The sequence below is a fragment of the Phaseolus vulgaris genome, chromosome 4 (genome assembly GCF_051622355.1).
Source record: "Phaseolus vulgaris cultivar YP4 chromosome 4, ASM5162235v1, whole genome shotgun sequence".
Classification (NCBI taxonomy): Eukaryota; Viridiplantae; Streptophyta; class Magnoliopsida; order Fabales; family Fabaceae; genus Phaseolus; species Phaseolus vulgaris.
This window is the reverse complement of record NC_143501.1, coordinates 47,440,051-47,459,058: the sequence shown is the minus strand read 5'-3', so window position 1 is coordinate 47,459,058 and position 19,008 is coordinate 47,440,051. Positions and strand designations below refer to the sequence as shown.

Genomic DNA, 19,008 nt, shown 5'->3' with positions numbered 1-19,008 from the left:
GGATTAAATGATTAAAAAAATTACAAATTATACAGTATAAAAGTTAAAAAATTAAATTATACAGTATAATTCTCGCAGTGTCAAACTGTGAAAATTAATTATTAACTCTAAATATATTTTCAATCATTCAATTATTGTATAATCTAAAATTATACTTTAAATTATATAATCTGTAATTAATATTTGTAATTTATATTTTAAATTATACAATTGTAATTTTATAGTAGTGTAATTAATTTGTAATTAATCTTATGAAAATATATTTTGAACTCAAAATTAATTTTTCGAGTTTCAGTGCAATTAAGTTTCACAATTTGAAATTAATTTTTCTATTTTTAATTAAATAAAAATTAATCTTTTTCTTTTGAAATATGTTCCAAAAGTAAATTTCCATTTCAAATTCTGAAATCCAAAAAAAATATATAGCTAAATCCAAAAGTTTATTTTTCTCTTTTCAAGTGGCATCTCAAATGAATGTCCTCAAATTGACATTTCGTGTCGTTCCAGTGCATAACGCTCAGAGATAGTGGAGAGAGAGTTTAGAAGTTTACAATTTAGAAATTCAGATTTTCTAATTTCTAAAATCTGTAAAACTAAAACGGAAATCTGATCTGAAAAAAATTGTAAAATCCAGATCAAATAAAAACTGGATTGAAATATATGAATCTTTAATGGATCAGAAGAGTGCAAAAAGAAGAGTAGTTTATCTAACTGGATTTTTTTGTCCACCCTTAATAAGGAATATCACCTCCTCATGAATTCGTTATATTGTTTCCTTCGGTTCAATAGATGCTTTCTAATTTTCTTATTAACTTCTCCTTCACTGCTTATGTTTATACTAATCACCAACACTCATTAAAGTGCATACCGAAGGCAATTTCTCCCTGCACCATATAATTCTAAGATGTAAATTGAAAATGACAAAAGTGTCAAACCTTACATAAAAGGAGCTGCAAATAAAAATTAATTTCGAAATCTTTTATCCAAAAATATTCTGGATTTCAATTTTCGGTAGAAACACACTTTTGAATTTTGAAAATTTTTATTCGGAATTTATTTTTAATTGTGTTTTGGATTTTTTTATATTTTTGAATTATATTTACTATCTTATTTTCAAATTTGGAATAAGAGTAATTTTGAAAATTTGAAAAAAATGATAGATTGCAGATTAAAATTGATATGATAGTGTTGAAATTGATATGATACCGAAGAAATTGCCCAACCGAATCTTAGGATATTTTTGTAATCATAGTTTTGAAATTAAGTTTACAATAATTTTAAAGAAAATTAGAATAATGTGCCAAAAGCAAGTTACAAAATTTGATAATCTGAAACATCTGTAACGTATTCTTTGATTTTCTTTAACAATAAGGTTACAAATAGCATCAATTATGTCAGAATTCAGTCAATAATGGTAAAAAAAGCTTGAATAATAGGTTCTAGTAGAAGTCTTAAATATGTAGAGTGTTTTGACAAAAAATAATAATAATAATAATAAAGTGATATTAGTTTTAAATCAATTCAAACAAATGCATTCTTCATCTATATACGAAATGCGTGAAAAAAAAGATCGAGAACAACATCTTTTTTAGTATATTTTTTTATCTTTTTTTCAAAAAGACGTGGTTGTGACACGTGTAAAAAACTAGCGTTTGTACTCTATAAGTATAAGTATAAGTATTCAAATTCAATTGTATTCACTATAGATGATTGATTTACATAACACATTTAAAAAGCATCTATCATCTATGTAATATGATACAAATCTACGTGAAAAAAAAAATGCAAAATCAAACTTAACAAAAAAAAAGTCCAGGTGTATAACTTTCTTTTATTTTCCATATCTTCTAATTTTCGGAAGATGGCTATACAGTATTAAATTTTTTAATTGAGTCTCTTAATTTTTAAATCAAAATTAATTTGATTTCTTTTCTGAAATTCTCTGATAACGTAGTGGTTTGTAGCAGTTGACAAAGAAATAAAATTGATGGTAATTTAAATATTAAAAAATTAATTATATATTTTACTAATATAGAGTCAAAATCAAAACCATTTTTAAAGCAAATATTAAGTATCAGTTATTAACAATTAACAGTTATATATCATGAATATTTTTATGATAATCTTGTTACATATCATGCTACTGCTGTGTGATGATGACAAAATCTTTTTTACATAAAAAAAAATAACCCAACAGAATTTTTACTCTTTTGAAAAGATTGATTTAGATATGATAAAAGATAGAGAAAAGAAAAAGATAACAGTAGAATTTTGAAACATTGTTTGTTACAATAACCTCGTTAGCAGTTAATGTTCACTTGGATCAGTTCTTTTTATATGTTCTTCAATCTCATCACTTCACTCACTTTCATACTCTCTCTCTTCTCTGTTCAATTCCAATGGCGGATCAGAGCCCCAAACCAGAGACCTTTGAGCTCAGCAATGGCAGCATGAAGGTTCTCCTCACCAATCTCGGATGCACCATCATCTCCTTATCTGTTCCCGGAAAAGATGGTTATGATCCGTTTCAAATTCCTCATTTGAAGCTTTTCCTTACCTTCAATCGTGTTTGCGTTTTACTGATTCGTGACGTGCTCTCTGTTTTGAAGGGGTGTTATCCGACGTCGTTCTTGGCCTCGATTCTGTTGAATCCTATCAGGTCCCTTTTGATTTTGCGATTTCTTTTATTGGATTTCTGGCGTCAATCGTAATGGGTAGTTTTGTTTTAGCTTAGAGAGGCTTGTTTGGTTGATGGGTATCTTTTCTCCCTTTTCAAAATTCTACCTTTCTGGTTTAAACAATACAATGGTGGGTGCCCTGTGAGAATCCATGGAAGTGATCTTTTTGTGAAATTCATGATTGAAATGTTTCGTCCTTGACATGAGGGAGTGTTGGAGACTATAAGGCTCAGACACTCCTCTTAAAAGGACTCTAGGAAGGGTGAAGTGTCTCGTTAAAAAAATATTTGTTGTATTTCTAATAATTTTAACACGATTCTTACTCAATTCTAAAAAAAAGAAGCACATTTATTTTCATGAATTTTGAGTATAATCCTTAAATAAGGAACCAATCCTGTTGAACTTGATGAAAAATATCTTTCTGCTAAAAAAATTGAAACATGTATATATAAATCTTTATTGTTAATTTATATAATTTATAATTATATAATATATAGTTGTGTCTTCATGTAGTTTCTGAGATTTCTCATTGATTAAATTTTGGGGTTGATGTCAAATTCAAATTTTAAGACACCTCAACCATATATGATGAATACGACTTTTGAAGTATTATATGTATAATATTCAGTTTCCTTCTGATGATTTACTGAATTATGTTGCTTGCAAACAGAAAGGTCTTTCTCCTTATTTTGGCTGCATTGTGGGTCGGGTTGCGAACCGAATCAAGGATGGCAAATTTACACTTGATGGAGTTCAGTACTCTTTGCCTCTGAACAAACCCTCAAACAGTCTCCATGGTATCAATTCTGTGTTTTCATGTAGTTAAACTAATCCTTTCAGATTTTTTTATCCATTTATTATGATTGAAGTTAAAAAAAAAGGTTTTTTTTGCCATATGAAGTAGTGGATCATGCAATGTTTGTGTTGAAATATATGCATTTGATTAGGGTCTTATTGTAATGGTTATGAAAATATGAACAATTATTTTAATCAATCTGTGAGTATTTCCTCCATTCCATTGAAATCTGACTTTGAAAAAAAAGGCGAAACATGTATGGATCTGTCAAGCAAAACATCATTATTGTGTGCACTTTTATTTTAAAATAGCACAATGATCTAAACAAAGAAACTTTACCATGATCTATTAGTTTTGTTTGCTATTTTCGTGATCCCTTATCCCTCTCCAAATCTCAGGTGGAAATGTTGGGTTTGATAAGAAGGTATGGGAGGTAGTTGAACATAAAAATGGCGAAACCCCCTCAATTACTTTCAAGTATCACAGTCACGATGGAGAGGAAGGTAGTGTCTATTCTCTCTTTCTTCCTCACTCTTAAGCATCATTATGCTCTTCCTTTGTCTTTATTCAGCTTTTGTTTTCTGTAATACAAGGTTATCCTGGGGATATCACCATTACAGCCACTTATACACTCACCTCAAGCACAACTCTGAGGCTTGACATGGAAGGAGTGCCAAAGGACAAACCCACCATAGTTAATTTGGCTCAGCATACCTACTGGAATTTAGCTGGTCACAACTCAGGGAACATTCTTGACCATTCAATTCAGATATGGGCTAATCATGTCACTCCTGTGGACCAGAATACTGTGCCAACTGGTGAAATAATGTCAGTGAAGGATACCCCTTTTGATTTTACATCTGAGAATAGAATAGGCAACAATATTAGTGAGGTTGGATTGGGATATGACCACAATTATGTGCTTGATTGTGGAGAAGAGAAAGATGGTTTGAGGCATGCTGCAAAAGTGAGGGATCCATCAAGTTCAAGAGTACTTAACTTATGGACAAATGCCCCTGGTGTGCAATTTTACACTGCAAACTATGTTAATGGTGTTCAAGGAAAAGGAGGGGCCATATATGGAAAGCATGCAGGGTTATGTCTGGAGACACAAGGATTCCCTAATGCCATAAACCAGTCAAATTTTCCATCTGTTGTGGTTCATCCAGGTGAGAAGTATGAACACACCATGTTGTTTGAGTTTTCACTTGAGTGATGTTGTTGGAGTGGCTTAGCAGTGAGGTAGAAAACATCTTGTATTGCATATTATGATTTAGAACCTGAACTTTGGCTTCTAAAATTATCACTTTTTGCTTCAAATAATTATCACTGTCTCAAGTTTGAATTCTCCATTATAAGCTGTGCTGTTTTGTGCTCCTAAATGTAGCATTATGTAGCAAAATGTTTGTATTTGGAAGTTGTGAATTTTGTGTATGTTGAACTTTTAATAAAGACGAGTTTTGAACCTTGAATTTATTTTTTGATTAATTGATAAACGATTTGAGATTATTTGACATTGTGATATAACAGTATGAACAACAGTTACATATTCTATGCTTAACTATGGTTAAGCCTTCAAAATAGTAAGACTACTAAACTAGGATTTTCTAAATTTCTTCTCCTCTTTCCTTATTTTCATAATATCTCACTTATATAAGTGAGATTTAGGTTAACTTAGATTGGATGTGTATACTATTGGACCTATCCTAACACATTGTCTATACTATCATTTCTTTTGTGATAAACTATCTATCTTTTCAATTTAACTGCTAAACGATAATAATTATTAGTAAATCATGATCATAATTCATTATTAAAATGTTACATGGTTAACATAGCAATATGGAGTAAAACACCCAACAATTTCTCCAGTTTTATGTGTTTTCAGTATGTTCAATTGTGACCACAATGCCAAACTAATCCAAACGAAGTTAAACAGATCCCATCAATAAAACCAGACAGTTTTAAAGTTAAATATAATCAATTTTGAATTATTCAGCATAATCAAAATTAGCCAAGGTTGATTGTCCAAAATGAATTTTTTTAACCTATAAGATTTCTTAAATTTGTTATTAAAAAATTCATTATAAATAATAAGTAACCTCTTATATAATATTAAACTCTCGATTTTATATAAGAAAAATGATTATCTTGGAATTATAAAAGAGTTATTCTTACAAATGAAAATCACTAATATACATATAAGTAAATTTGAATTAGTTTTCAATATAAAAACGGTTTTCGAACGAAGTTGGAACTTAGAAAACGATTGAAACTATTTTTCTTCTTCTTTGTTAGGTCGATTGGATTGGACTTCAGTTCCTCTCCTTACAAAGATCCTTCCTCTCCTCGTTCCACTCCTTAGCCTTCATATAGTCCAGACTTGGATGATATTTTCAGAAGACACTCCGACACTCAAGTCAAATTTAGTATTCGACACTGTATTTTGAGTACTGTATAATGACGTACTTGATTCTTGGAATCAATGTTATTTATAGAGCCTTTCTCATTAGGTCATATCAGAGAGCTTGGTTGAGTCATGTTTAGAAGTATATTACCTAACTCTTGATTTTTTATTAGTCTCGCTAACTCTGCTTAAGTGTAATTTGATTTATGGTGTCAGTCGGCATCATGACCGAGTTCCACACCATGATGTTGGTTGTACGAACTCTCCCAGTACAAAAACTAATAAAAATTATAAAAAAAAATATTATTAAACTCAAACATTCAATTACATGGTATAATAATTCATTTCTATTGAGAGTACGGTTTCTCCCAACAATGTTCTCCTTTTCAACAATCTACTTTCTACCCTTTTTAAATCTAGCTAATTTTGATGTGTACAGTTACTGATATCAAAACTTTTAATATATAAATTCAAATTTTGATATACCATATTAATCTACCAGTTTTCCATGCACGGCATAAATGTTATTCAATTTAAATAATATAATTAAAATATGTTCAATTTTAATAATAATTTTCTATTATATTAAATAAAAAATAAAGACAAGTGATTTAAAACTCAGGAGAAAATTACATAAAGAAAGCATCAAAATAAAAAATTATCTTTTATTAATATAGTACATCAAAATTTAAAGTAGAGTTGATGAAGATAACAAGAATAACATTTAGTTTATAAATAAATAAAAAAACAGATATCTTTAATTTAATATAAAATATTCACTTTTAAATTTTAAAAATTTAGTAATAAAAAAACTTTGTCCCCCCCTCACTAGTTTTCTAGATTCACCTGTGATTTTTAAATTACTTGAAATTTGTATAAAAATGAATAGTTTAGTTTCTATGAGAGATGAAGATTTATTTCAATGCATTACTTCTGTAAAACACATTAAAATGTTGGAAACGTAAATTTTGAATTACATTACATCAAACTTGAAGTAACCAAATATCTAAAATGTTACTTGAGTAAAGCATTGTTAGATATCTCTATTCACAAATTGAAATCAAGTCATATTCAGAAACTATACAAAAAATTCTTCTTACTTTGTCCTAACCAACTCAAGTGGTAATGTTTCCATTGCCAGCTGAAAGTTCACAAAAAGGAAATTGTTTGTCAGAAACATGTGTTTGGTAGCATAAAATAAAAATGATACTTCAAAGTGAAGATTCATAAAATGATCACAAATCTAACAAGGGACCTGTGCACCTACCCAGAGTCTTGGAGTTTTGGGGTCAGATTTCTTATGCAATTTACTCAGCTCTGACTGAAAGCTTATAACAATTGCAACTTTGAACTCAATTGAGAAGGGACTGCACCAAAGTGATAGCATAAACATCAAGTTCAATTGATTCAGTATTGCCATAAACATGAGTTTTTACAAGCACAAAGTAATTCATGAGAAGATATTTATGAAGTGAAAAGTGCTGAACAAGAAAAAGTTAGAAGCACATTGGAGAAGAATAATCATGTTGATGTGTATGTATTCATGTGTGAATGTGTTCAGATTTGGGTGTAATGTGACATAACTCTTGTGAAATAAATTGGAGGAGAATCATGATGAAAAGCACATACCCAGCTAAGATTGTTGGACAGGTCACAAGACGTGGTAGTATTACATAAATAGGCAGACTCAAATGTCGGCATACATCTCCATCTGCTATCTGCTAATAAATAAAAATATAATTGACAGCTTATTTTGAAATGGCATGCTCCAATACAATACAAATCCAACATCACTTGCCTGTGTTGTCTGAATCAGAGAGGTTTCAGTCACAATTTTCTCCCCAAGAAGAATGGATTCGACTCGAAACAACTGAATGTCAATTGACTGAATTGGAACTGCAGAAGCTTCTACAGTTAACTCACCACTGATAGGACCAGACAAAGAACACTGAGTTGAGATTTTTCCTGTCACCCGAAATCCACCTATTCAAACATATCATTGTTGCATTGCATGAGCCACACTCTCATTGATCTTTATAACCTTTTCAAGTCCTCTATAGTGAGTTACAACTTGTGATGTGAGATATTAAGGCATAACAATTGTGCCATTTTTGTTTTATTTCTGTCTGTCTTTTCATGAGACCGGAATTGAAGGTAAATCAACATACCAGATTTTATTTCAGGAAGTAGAGGATGCCTTTGAGTGTCTTGAGTGATGTAAAAGATTACCATCTCTGGAGAAAGTGGTCTTTGTAGAAGATCAGCTGAAGTTTTTTTCCACATAAAAGAGACTAGTAGTTTAGTACTTCTATTCATTCACATACAAAAAATAAAGAATATAGATTTGGGCCAAACACAATCTTACCTTTATCACTTTCAACAATGAACTCCATTGTTGCTGATAATGATTTATGCAAGTATCCACGAGGTATATCTACAGTCACCAAATACTATAGAGGCTATCAATCACCAACCTAGTAAATTATGCAAAATAAAAAATAAAAAAGGAATAGGAATGAAAAATGATGTTATTGCGATCCTTTGACAATGCAAAACTTTATACCACCAGTGAACTATAAGGTCTCACCAAATCTTGTTACCTCATATGGCTCTTTCATGTTCAGTGACAGTGTAAGAGTATAATGAAAAGAATTTACACTGGCAGCAGATTAATTTTAGACTCTTCAATAGATGTCAAGAAATGAAAAAATATATAAACAAAGCACTTCCTAGAAAATTTTACCTGGATGCTTATATTTGCACCATGGAACGTCTCATAAAATCTTTCTAAATTTTTGTCCTGCTGTCGCAGATTCAGTGAAAATGGTATCTGCCATAAAGATTGCAAAACTTACAATGAGTATTGACATGAGAAAATAGGTCACATAAACCAAGTATTAAATTGAGAACTTCATCAATAAGTATCTAAGCTTTGCACACATGCAGAGTACATTATTCAAATATTTCAGAAATTCAAATTAGTTAAGTGGCCAAGTATCATACTCTTAGCAAAGCTATGAAATCATATCCAGAGTATTCCAGACCACTTAATAGCATATAAGCACATAAATGAGAACAGGGAGAAAATACGAAGAAAGAACTGGTTGCAGATTCTAAAAATGAAATGTTTACAAAATTATTAAAACTGAATCACATTTTACATGCTATATCACATACTAATAACACTTTAGTGCTCCTCTCCTTCAAATTTAAATTCCATTGCTTTAACCAAGATGAATTTTGATGAGAAAAGACACATTTGATCTACCAAATATAATGTATGAAACAAATTTTAAAGCAGTAATTAAGTATGATGTTGTAGAGAACTCAGATAATGATTTGAAGGGAAATTCACCATAAATAAGCATAATCCTCTATGAGAATCACAAGTCAGTAATATTTGTATTTCAGATTATTTTCTTATTTAGAAGCTTTAATGATATAACTATAAAAAAAAACAAGAACAAAACATGAAAAAAATCCAATTTGAGTAGCTCAATCTTGTTTCCAGTAGACCACAGATGATAAATGCAAGAAATAAATTGCAGCCAAGTAAGTAACTAAACAAAATAAAAGTGCTTTGAATAGGAACTTCCATTCATTTGCTATGGATACACTACCTCTGATGTACCCAAACCAATCTTTCCAGAAGATTTAACCTCAATGGTCCTGTTCCTGTTAGAAGCCAATCACAAGAATCATGCACAGTTGTACTAATGTGAGCAAAGGAATTTGGAAACATGTGAAGGAATTATTTTAGATTTTTTTCACAAACACCAATAATGGCCTTATTAGCTCAATTTAGCTATAGAGCATCCTAAATGAAAGTGATGGGTCAAAGGTACAATTACACTTTTACCATGAAAACAAAATCAAATGATCCAGCATACATTCATGAAGGTTTTACCCAGTGCAGATAGATTGACATCTACTATAGGTGAATTATAGCTAGGGTAAGGAGAATAGATTAAATCCCATTAAAAAAATCAGATTGATCTTAGAAGAATGCTTGAGTTATCCATAGAACATGTAGTTATAATATAAGGATAACTATCATGGTTTACTTATCCAAATTATATATATATATAAAGGCCAAAATTCTTTAAAAATGGAACAAAAATCATAATTATTAATTTCCCTGTGAATGCACGCCAATTATTTTTGAAAACTTACACAATTGGGATAGGCTTAATAACGCCATAGAAGGATTCAACAACCCCAGCTGATCCTCCACGAACCTTCAACATGGCATCAAAACATGTTTCAAAATCAAAGGTACCCAATGAGAAAGGAGTGATTTTGAGCATAAAGTTGACATATTTTGACCATTTTGTGAGGGATGAAACAAGAGGGTACCTGCAATGCGACGGATCCTTTGAGAGTGAGGCGAATTCCATAGTGGGAAATTGAAGACTGAGTTTTGACAACGATTTTGCCTTCGAGAGCTTCCTGGAAAATGAAATGATGAACCATGTTTATATGTTTATAGAGAGAGAGAGAGAGAAAAGAGAGATTAAGGTTTTACCGAAGGTCGATAGATACGATTGGAACGAGAGAGCTTGAGTTCCACGGACATGGCTGCCAACTCCCCTTCTCACTCACTGCCTTTGACACTTTTTTGCTTTTGAAGTAATGTTGTTGTATATATCTATTATAAGTTTTTAATATAAATGTTCAATTCACCATTCAAGTTGTATTATAGAGAAGTAAATAATGAAATTATTCACTATGGCATGAGATTAAGGTTTAACTCTACAATTCACTAAAAAGAGTCAACTTTATTAATATATGCATTTAAATTAAAAAAAACAATTGTGTGAAGTTAAAGACTCTACCTAAGTTTTTTACAGTACATCTTCCAATGCCCAATTTTCCTTCTTCTCTTTCACTCTCATTCTCACTCTCAGACCCCATTTTTGAAGATGACACTGTTCTTCAATAATGTTACAAGAAGAATGTTAAGGTTTTCTCTTACTTCTTCTGTCCCCCATTTTCCTCCTTCTCTTCCAAACCCTTATTATCTCCTTCACTCTCATTCTCACTCTCAGACCCCATCACTTGAAGATGACTCTGTTTCCCAATTCAATCGCTTCCTTCGTATGGACCCTCTTCCTCCCATCTTCGAATTTTGAAAGATTTTGGGATCCCTTGTAAAAATGAAGCACTACTCCACTGCTATTTCGCTTTTTAAGCAAATGGAGCTCAAGGGAATTCACAGTAACCTTGTCACTCTCAACATTCTCATCAATTGTTTCTGCAACTTATCTCAAATTACCTTTGCTTTCTCTGTTTTCTCCAAGATTTTCAAACTCGGTTATCAACCAGATGTCATAACATTAAATACATTCATGCGAGGTCTCTGTCTTAAGGGTGAGGTCAAGAAAGCACTGAACTTTCATGACAAGGTGGTAGCACAAGGATTTGTCCTCAACCAAGTGACTTACGGGATTTTGGTCAATGGCTTGTGCAAGATAGGAGAAACCGAAGTTGCCATTCAGTTGTTCAGAACAATTGAAGGTTTATCAATCAAGCCTGATGAGGTAATGTACTCTACAATTATTGACTCTCTATTCAAGGAGAACCTTGCAAAAGAAGCTTATGATTTGTATTCTGAAATGGTTGCCAAAGGAATTTCTCCTAATGTCTCAACCTATAGTATCCTAGTTCATGGATTTTGCTTTGTGGATCAGTTACAAGAAGCAATTGGCTTCGTAAATGAAATGCTATCAAATAATATGATGCCAGATGTTTATATCTATAATAGACTGATTGATTGCTTATGTAAAGAAGGAAGGATAAAACAAGCCAAGAATGTGTTAGCTATGATGGTCAGAGTTTGTGGGAAACCTGATATTTTTACCCTTAGCATTTTAATGGATGGGTATTACTTACTTAATGAAGTAGAAAATGCAAAATATGTATTCAATTCTATGATCCAAATGGGAGTAACCCCTGATATTTACAGTTACAGTATTATGATTAATGGATTATGTAAAAGTAGAAGGGTGGACGAGGCCATGAATCTCTTTCAGGAAATGCATAGGAGGAATATAGTTCCAAATACAGTGACTTACAATTCTCTTATTGATGGTTTATGCAAATCTGGGAGAATCTCTGATGTTTGGGATCTGATTGAGGACATGCATGATAGAAATCAACAACCAGATCTAATCACTTACAATACCTTATTGGACGCTTTATGCAAAAACCATCATGTAGACAAGGCAATTGAATTAGTCAGTAAAATGACAGAGAAGGGAATTCGGCCGAACATATACACTTTTACGATACTTATTGATGGAATGTGTAAAGTGGATAGAATTGAGAATGCCCGACAGATTTTTCAAAATGTGTTGATTAAAGGCTACTGTGTCGATGTACACACATATAGTGCTATGATCAATGGTTTATGTAAAAAGGGTTTACTTGATGAGGCATTGACCTTGTGGTACACGATGGAAGACAATGGTTGCATGCCCAATGCTATAACTTTTGAAATAACTTTTGAAATAATGATTTGTGCACTCCTTGAAAGGGATGAGACTGATAAGGCAGAGAAATTTCTTCGGGAAATGGGCACTAGAGGCTTGTTGAAATCATAAGTAGAGATAGAGTCTTTTACTGACTATGGATAGAAGTGATTGGAATAAGGAGTTACTTTGTTGGTTGTTCTGCTGTTGACACTCATACTCATATTGGGAGAAGGTTTCAATTAAGAAAATCAATGATGTTTTTGAGCATGTAGTGAAATTAAGCATGTAGTGAAAGTTTCTTTACCTTACAAAATAGTGTAATTAAAAGAAAATATTTTTCGTAATTATTAATATAGATGTTTATTTTACTGCATGAGTTTTAAATGGATGCTATTATTTAGTGTGTGTTTTTCATCGATCACATTTATTTTTTATTGGAAACAGTTTTGTTAGAGCTTATTAGAAACATATAGACAGTAAAACTTTTCCCTAAAAGATGGACTATCATGTTGTTGATTAGATTTTTCAGTAAGACAGTGAAATTCACCTGTTGCTTCAAGTGCTTCAGAAGCTAACCAAACTGGCTTATTTTTTTAACCTAGTTTCAACTTTTCAATCCACAATTTCAAAAGTAGAAAGATAGTTACTAGAAGCAGGTATTGAAATATATTTGCAGCATGGAAACCATAATTAGTCAAGAACATTTTATGGTTTATGTTGTGCTAGAGTGCACAAACATTCTTTTCTCAAAACATATAAATAACAACAGAATATATAGGCATAACAAAATAAGAGATATGATGAGAATGAAGCATCATTTTTTCTTGGCAATGAACAAGCACCATATTTGTTCACCATCTGCACCCCTCATCTGCTTGGCCTTCCATCTTTCACTAATTTCATTGTAATCTTCCTGAAACCAAGTATTTCCACCAATCAATGAATGATTTCTCTGAAAATAAAACTTACAATTACATAAAAGAAATGTCACCAATGTTGACATTCTCTTTTCATTAACATCTCTTCTGTGGATTGAAATTTATGTGAACCTCATGGAATTGGACTCACATTTAGTGGGAGCAACATGTTGTACATTTAGAAATCTGTGTTGTATGTAAGATTCTTATTAGAAATGTGTTCTTTTAAGATATTTTCTTGCATTAGTTTTTTTTTTACTTAAATATCTTTGATTGTTTTACAACCTTCTACTCAGTAAAAAATAAATGCTATTTCCTAAATCAGTCAATTTTCTTAATGAATGAATTAGTTAAAAGAGTTTTGCACATAGGAATGGGTCATAAATAACATATAAAATGTTTAAAACATGAAAAAAAAAACACCTTGGAGAAATCATCAATGAAATCATCCTTCTTGCTCTCAAGGTCATTTAACTCCTGTTGTAGTGTTTTCATGAACTGAAACACACAAGTATTCAAGTTAAACAGCAAGTAACTGGCCAGCTTTCTTGGCCAATTCACCTGTGAATCTTCCAATACCTGCTCCAAGTTCTAGAACTGATTTTCCTTCATATGCTGGTAGTAAGGACAAAACCTATGTGACAAAATATAGATGATGAGTCACAAAACCATTCACTCTGAAAAGAAAAAAAAACAAAACAAAAGGGTACTGATAAAAGGTACAAGAAGAAATTTTCTAGCCTCTCATTGCTACTCACATAAAAAAAAATGAAAGTGGTCCTATAATTTAGTACTTCAAACTAAGAACCATAAGAGAAAGTCAATTAAATCCTGCAAAATCCTTAAGAAAAAATAGTACATTAAAATATAAACTAATTTAATATTTATTGTTTAAATCACTTCAAACATTTAATTTTATATATTTAATTTTGAGTTTAATTTTTATATACTGCCAACTTAATTAAATATTTATTTATCAAGTAATTAAAATTTATTCCAAATATGAATTTTAGAATAATTTTTACAAAAATTAACAGCTCATATTTAGTTAACTTAGTAATGAAAAACCTTGCACTGTCAATACATTGTAATTAAATTTTTTTTATGAACTAATTAATTTTTTAATATTTTACATCATGTCACACAATAAATAACCTCTAAAAATAGCAATATTAAAAACTAATAATGTAGCTGTTTATGTAAAGAAATTTTATAAAAACTCATTTACTCTAATGATATTTTGTAATTTTTAAATTTTAAGAACCAAAGTCAACAATTACATTGGAGTTACTCTCATGAAAATATTTGCTGAAACAAAAAATAAAAAACTGTCAAGAAGATATTTAAAATGGATAATGTTTAATAAACAAATAGAAAAACAATGGTATACATATATAGTAATGAGAATCCAACTTTTCTATAAAGAAATAGTGGTGAAAAAAATTAGAGAAATATTTTTTATTAATAAATAAATTTTATTTGGATGTTAAGCAAAATTTATGTAAATTTGATTCAGTGATAAAGAGTAATAAAAAAAATTATAACTTTTATAAAAGATCATGTTAATATTTTTCTCAAATATGAAATCTGACATCTCAGAACTTGCATGAACTTGCATCTTAACAAGACTGGTATTTCATATTTCAACCATCATCTCTCATCATTACATAAATAACAATGAATTTTTTTTATCTTATCTTTTACTAATATCTATGTTTTTTAATGGGAAGAAACCAAAAACAATATTTGTTTTATTAAATTGATGTAGCTCTCACACACTTTATAACAGTGTGGTAAATTGATGTAATGACTTATTAGTGCACTTTTAGCCAAGGATATAATAAATTGATGTAAATTGATATAATAAATTGAACATTGCTTCATTTCAAGGATCAATCTGTCCAAAAAATTCAAGCAAAGTACAACAAAAAGCATATCAAACTCGATATTGGATACCATGATTAAATCAAAACATTTATACAATTATTATTTTTCTTACAATGTGTTTCATTGTGATTTGAAGCCTTAAATTATTTTAGTTAATCATTGCAGACTTAAAAATATGTGATTTAGCACTTGCTCAAGTTTCATTTGATGAGGCTTCATCAGCTATATTGTGGACAGTAAGTATTTTAGGAAATTGATGCACTAATTATTTTTGTTCTGTTTTTTTAAGGTTTTTCAGCTGGAAAGTGCAATCAAAATAATTATTTCTGTTCCAGAATCATTTTTCTAACCATTTTAATTTGAGTTTTGAAGAGTCTATATCAGTTAAGACTAACTGCTCCGAGGTATTTCCTTAAAGTTTCATGAGAAATGGCAAGCACAATAATTACATATGATGTTGTAACAATTATTATAAGTGAACAATTATTGGATCATAGGTTATTGTAAGTGAACAAAAATCTAGTTAAAAACACACACAAAATGAAGATATATTGCAAAAATTGTTTACAAATTGACGTTGTCAACTTAGATTTCATAGGTTATAGAGGATTCTAATAACCATGAAGTTGGGTTTAGTGGAAAGTTATAGTAAGAAGAATCATGTGTGAAAAATATTTTATAAATGTTCATAATACTTTAGGATGGATGTTATGATTATATATTTTGTGAGTATTGGTCATTTACAACTCTGCACTGCAAACTCATGTATGCATGTTTTTATTTATAGTATCCAAACCCTAAAACAAGAGTAGGAGCTAAAATTTAATGGCCCAATAAGGCTTTATTCCTTCTTCTTATATGCAATAGAACAATAGTGAATAGTTTCCAAATATCAACAATAGTAGTTATTAAGCCTTGCTATATTATTATAGAATATTAAAATTGAGTTAAAGGTTGTAAGAGCATGTTTGTTGTTTTGCTGTTAAATTAATGAGATGATAGAATGTTTAACGTCGAAGAGATAGTACTATAAACAATCTTTGATGATCTCAAGTTGTCTACCAACGAATTTAATTATAAATTCAGTTACCCAATGTTCAAAACTAAACAATCAAACTTAGTAATGACAATAAAGTAAAAGTGGATTTTGATTAAAATGTTGAAAAATAAAGTAAACAATTTAAAACAATAGAAAAGCAAGTTTACTCTCAAGTTTCAATAATTAATTCTTCATTAGTTTTATTAAGATTATTAAATAGTATTCAAAATATATGATTTATCCAATTTTAAAATTTTAAAAAAAATTGTCTTAAATTGTACCGATTTGAACAAAACTTACTATGTAGGACTAATAGGACATTTGAACAAGACATAACGCTCTATCTAGTCTTCTAGAATTTTATGCAACTCTTTCCTTCCATTACACCAAGTATAACAAGTACCAGTAAAGACATACAAGAAAGATCATTAGAATTAATCCAATCAAGGAATTCATTACAAGAAACCTAATTAAGAGCTACCCCCTTTACAGTCATCTGCCGAGAGCACAACATTAAAATCTCTCATAATACACCAAGATCTTATGAAGGAACTAAGATCCCTCCACAAAAATCATCTAGCCACGTATGTGTTAGCACCATAAACACCTGCAAAGCTAAAACATTTATCATGCAAATGACAAGTTACATAAATAAAGTGTTCATTTACAGAAAAATTTCGGACCAGATTAGGAACCGAAAAACACCAAAGCTTAGCAACTTTATTAACAATACGAGACGTAGTCACCAAATGCATATTAACAGATTTGAAAAGGACTTCAAAAGCATCATCAGTGTATGACACCATAGGTTCAGCAAGAAAAACCAGAAGGGATTTATGTAGTTTAAGTAAATTAATCAACATCTCCACAATTTTGTGGTTTCTCAGTCCTTTAACATTTCAGAAAAATGAAGAGACTTTCGTTGCGACGTTGTTGAGAGAACTATCTTAGCAATTTTTTTTTGGATTTACCAGTCCCCTTAGGTGGTCTCCCTGGTTTTCTTTTAATGTAAACTTTTTCCTCCCCAATATCACTGGCATCTTCTCCCATCTCATTAGGATCAACCCAAAATTTTGAAACAACATTTGTAGTTTCCAAACCATCAAAAGAGGAAAAATCATTTTGCAAGACCAACGATAGTGCTTTAGCCTTTCGAGGGGAGGTATGAGGCGACGAAGATGGTACAATTGCAATAGCAGAGACCTCCACATGATGACCATCAATTAATTATAAATATATAAATTAAAATTATTGATGTTATTAATTAAATATCTTAATTTATATATTTTTATTATAATGTTATTTTTAAAAGTAATGTTTAGGTATATAATTATGTTTAAGATGTTCTTACTTTTTTAAAATGATAATTTTTGAATAATTATGTGTATGTAATATTAAGAAATATTAAGAAATTGACTTACACCTAACTCAATCTTATAAGATCAATTTACAAAGTGAGGTTTACACCCACTTATATACTACCAAATGTCTTTATCCTTAGTCGATGTGAGATCTTCAGCACACTCGTCACGTCGAGACTTGCCAACTCGTGCATGAGACTATATATTATGTGTTGTCCGATAATGACCCGATAGTGGGTGACCTGATAAGTCCAACAAATTTTCGCTAGACTTTAAATGACCCTGATACCATATTAAAAAGTAGATTTTAAGCCTAACTCAATCTTATAAAGCAGTGAAGTTTGTATCTACTAAATATCTTTATCTCTAGTCGATGTGGATCTCCAACATATAATATCTTAACTTTATTGTTTATTTCATTATTTATCGACTAAGTTATGAATTTTCTAACTCTTAAACATCAAACTCACTATTATTTTGATTGCACATTTGATGTCACTCATGCATGTGTTTGGTTTTTTTATCAAGATACTTAAATTTTTCATGATAATCGTGAATGTGCGTTTTGCTTTAATAACTGGTTTAATAAACTTAATTTGTTTCTTTTAAATATTGTTTTGATTTGTGAGTAAGACTCTTACTCCCTTTTAAATTTGAGTTTATGCACTCTACAAGATTGATCGTTACATAAACATGTATTCTGCCTCAATTATATATCTAAGTTTGTGTTTTGGATGATATTTAATGTAACGACTTGCAAAAACTCTAACTACATAACACTTAATTTAGCATAATATTGGAGAACAAGAGCAATATGTAATCCAAATTTTTGCTACATATATTGTTAGAGCGTAAAATTCATCATCCTATGATTTTGATAGTGTGCTAAAAAACAATCAAATATAAAACATGACCATACTTGATTTGTAGACGATAACTTAGTTCATTAAGGTTTCAAGTATTCAAATTACTTCGTTATATTATATTTTTTCTCATAAAAAATAAATGTATTTGTACTCTAAATTAATTTGGATAATTTCTTTTTTCACATCCTAAGTTTACTCTTTCCAAAATTTTAAAATAAAAAACAAGCCTCTTTTTCCTAATTATTTTGTCTGAGTGGTAGTGTGGAAGGTTTCCATGACAAACCAAAATAAGTAAAGTATAATTAACATAAATAGCTTCAAAACCACATTTTAAAAGAAGTTAACACGAGAATTTATAAAAACTAATTTACCTATAAACTAATTTCAGTTTAAAACGAAACTCTCTTAATTTTGTTCTAAATCCTTCAAACTACTAGATAAAGGTTTAGCACAAAAGCTAGAAGGTTTGTGACAAAATGGTAATAATATGAATTTTCAATTGCACATTTTCAACAAGCACATAAAGAAAGTGTATTAGTTTGGTCAAAGGTAAAAATAAAAAAGGGTCAAATAATGAAGTATTA

General features: G+C 30.2%; 3 protein-coding genes across 4 annotated transcripts; 2 read left to right on the top strand and 1 right to left on the bottom strand.

The window, feature by feature from the left end:
• The first annotated feature begins 2,127 nt into the window (after nt 1-2,127).
• LOC137837938 (Galactose mutarotase-like superfamily protein) lies at nt 2,128-4,826 on the top strand. Its single transcript, XM_068647122.2, has 5 exons — nt 2,128-2,514; nt 2,610-2,659; nt 3,349-3,475; nt 3,873-3,977; nt 4,068-4,826. The coding sequence occupies exons 1-5, from the start codon at nt 2,400-2,402 to the stop codon at nt 4,688-4,690; spliced, it is 1,020 nt and encodes a 339-aa protein (XP_068503223.2). The 5' UTR covers nt 2,128-2,399; the 3' UTR covers nt 4,691-4,826.
• Nucleotides 4,827-6,832: 2,006 nt separating this feature from the next.
• LOC137837939 (uncharacterized) lies at nt 6,833-10,840 on the bottom strand. 2 transcript variants are annotated; one of them, XM_090301135.1, is made up of 12 exons: nt 10,717-10,840; nt 10,407-10,529; nt 10,238-10,330; nt 10,055-10,119; nt 9,502-9,556; nt 8,625-8,711; nt 8,247-8,331; nt 8,050-8,145; nt 7,676-7,864; nt 7,511-7,595; nt 7,149-7,248; nt 6,833-7,022 (listed from the first exon to the last, which is right to left on the bottom strand). In XM_090301135.1, exons 2-12 carry the CDS (start codon nt 10,455-10,457, stop codon nt 6,978-6,980), a joined length of 951 nt encoding a protein of 316 aa, XP_090157261.1. In that variant the 5' UTR covers nt 10,458-10,529; nt 10,717-10,840; the 3' UTR covers nt 6,833-6,977. The 2 variants fall into 2 exon arrangements, with proteins under 2 accessions (XP_090157261.1, XP_090157262.1); XM_090301136.1 differs by lacking the exons at nt 6,833-7,022; nt 7,149-7,248; nt 7,511-7,595 and having other exon boundaries at nt 7,790-7,922.
• A 105-nt stretch (nt 10,841-10,945) lies between these two features.
• On the top strand, nt 10,946-12,722 carry LOC137837928 (uncharacterized). Its single transcript, XM_090301134.1, has one exon. It carries the CDS (start codon nt 11,038-11,040, stop codon nt 12,481-12,483), a length of 1,446 nt encoding a protein of 481 aa, XP_090157260.1. The 5' UTR covers nt 10,946-11,037; the 3' UTR covers nt 12,484-12,722.
• Nucleotides 12,723-19,008: the final 6,286 nt, after the last annotated feature.

Bases quoted from the DNA above. Each gene is read 5' to 3' on its own strand.
- LOC137837939 (XM_090301135.1), bottom strand. From the start codon at position 10,457: ATGTCCGTGGAACTCAAGCTCTCTCGTTCCAATCGTATCTATCGACCT. The intron at 10,331-10,406 runs GTAAAACCTTAA...TTCATTTTCCAG, and splicing joins ATCGTATCTATCGACCTTCG to GAAGCTCTCGAAGGCAAAAT. The intron at 7,865-8,049 runs GTATGTTGATTT...ATGTTTGAATAG, and splicing joins ACTTCCTGAAATAAAATCTG to GTGGATTTCGGGTGACAGGA.
- LOC137837938 (XM_068647122.2), top strand. From the start codon at position 2,400: ATGGCGGATCAGAGCCCCAAACCAGAGACCTTTGAGCTCAGCAATGGC. The intron at 2,515-2,609 runs GTTATGATCCGT...TCTGTTTTGAAG, and splicing joins ATCTGTTCCCGGAAAAGATG to GGGTGTTATCCGACGTCGTT. The intron at 3,476-3,872 runs GTATCAATTCTG...TCCAAATCTCAG, and splicing joins ACCCTCAAACAGTCTCCATG to GTGGAAATGTTGGGTTTGAT.
- LOC137837928 (XM_090301134.1), top strand. From the start codon at position 11,038: ATGAAGCACTACTCCACTGCTATTTCGCTTTTTAAGCAAATGGAGCTC.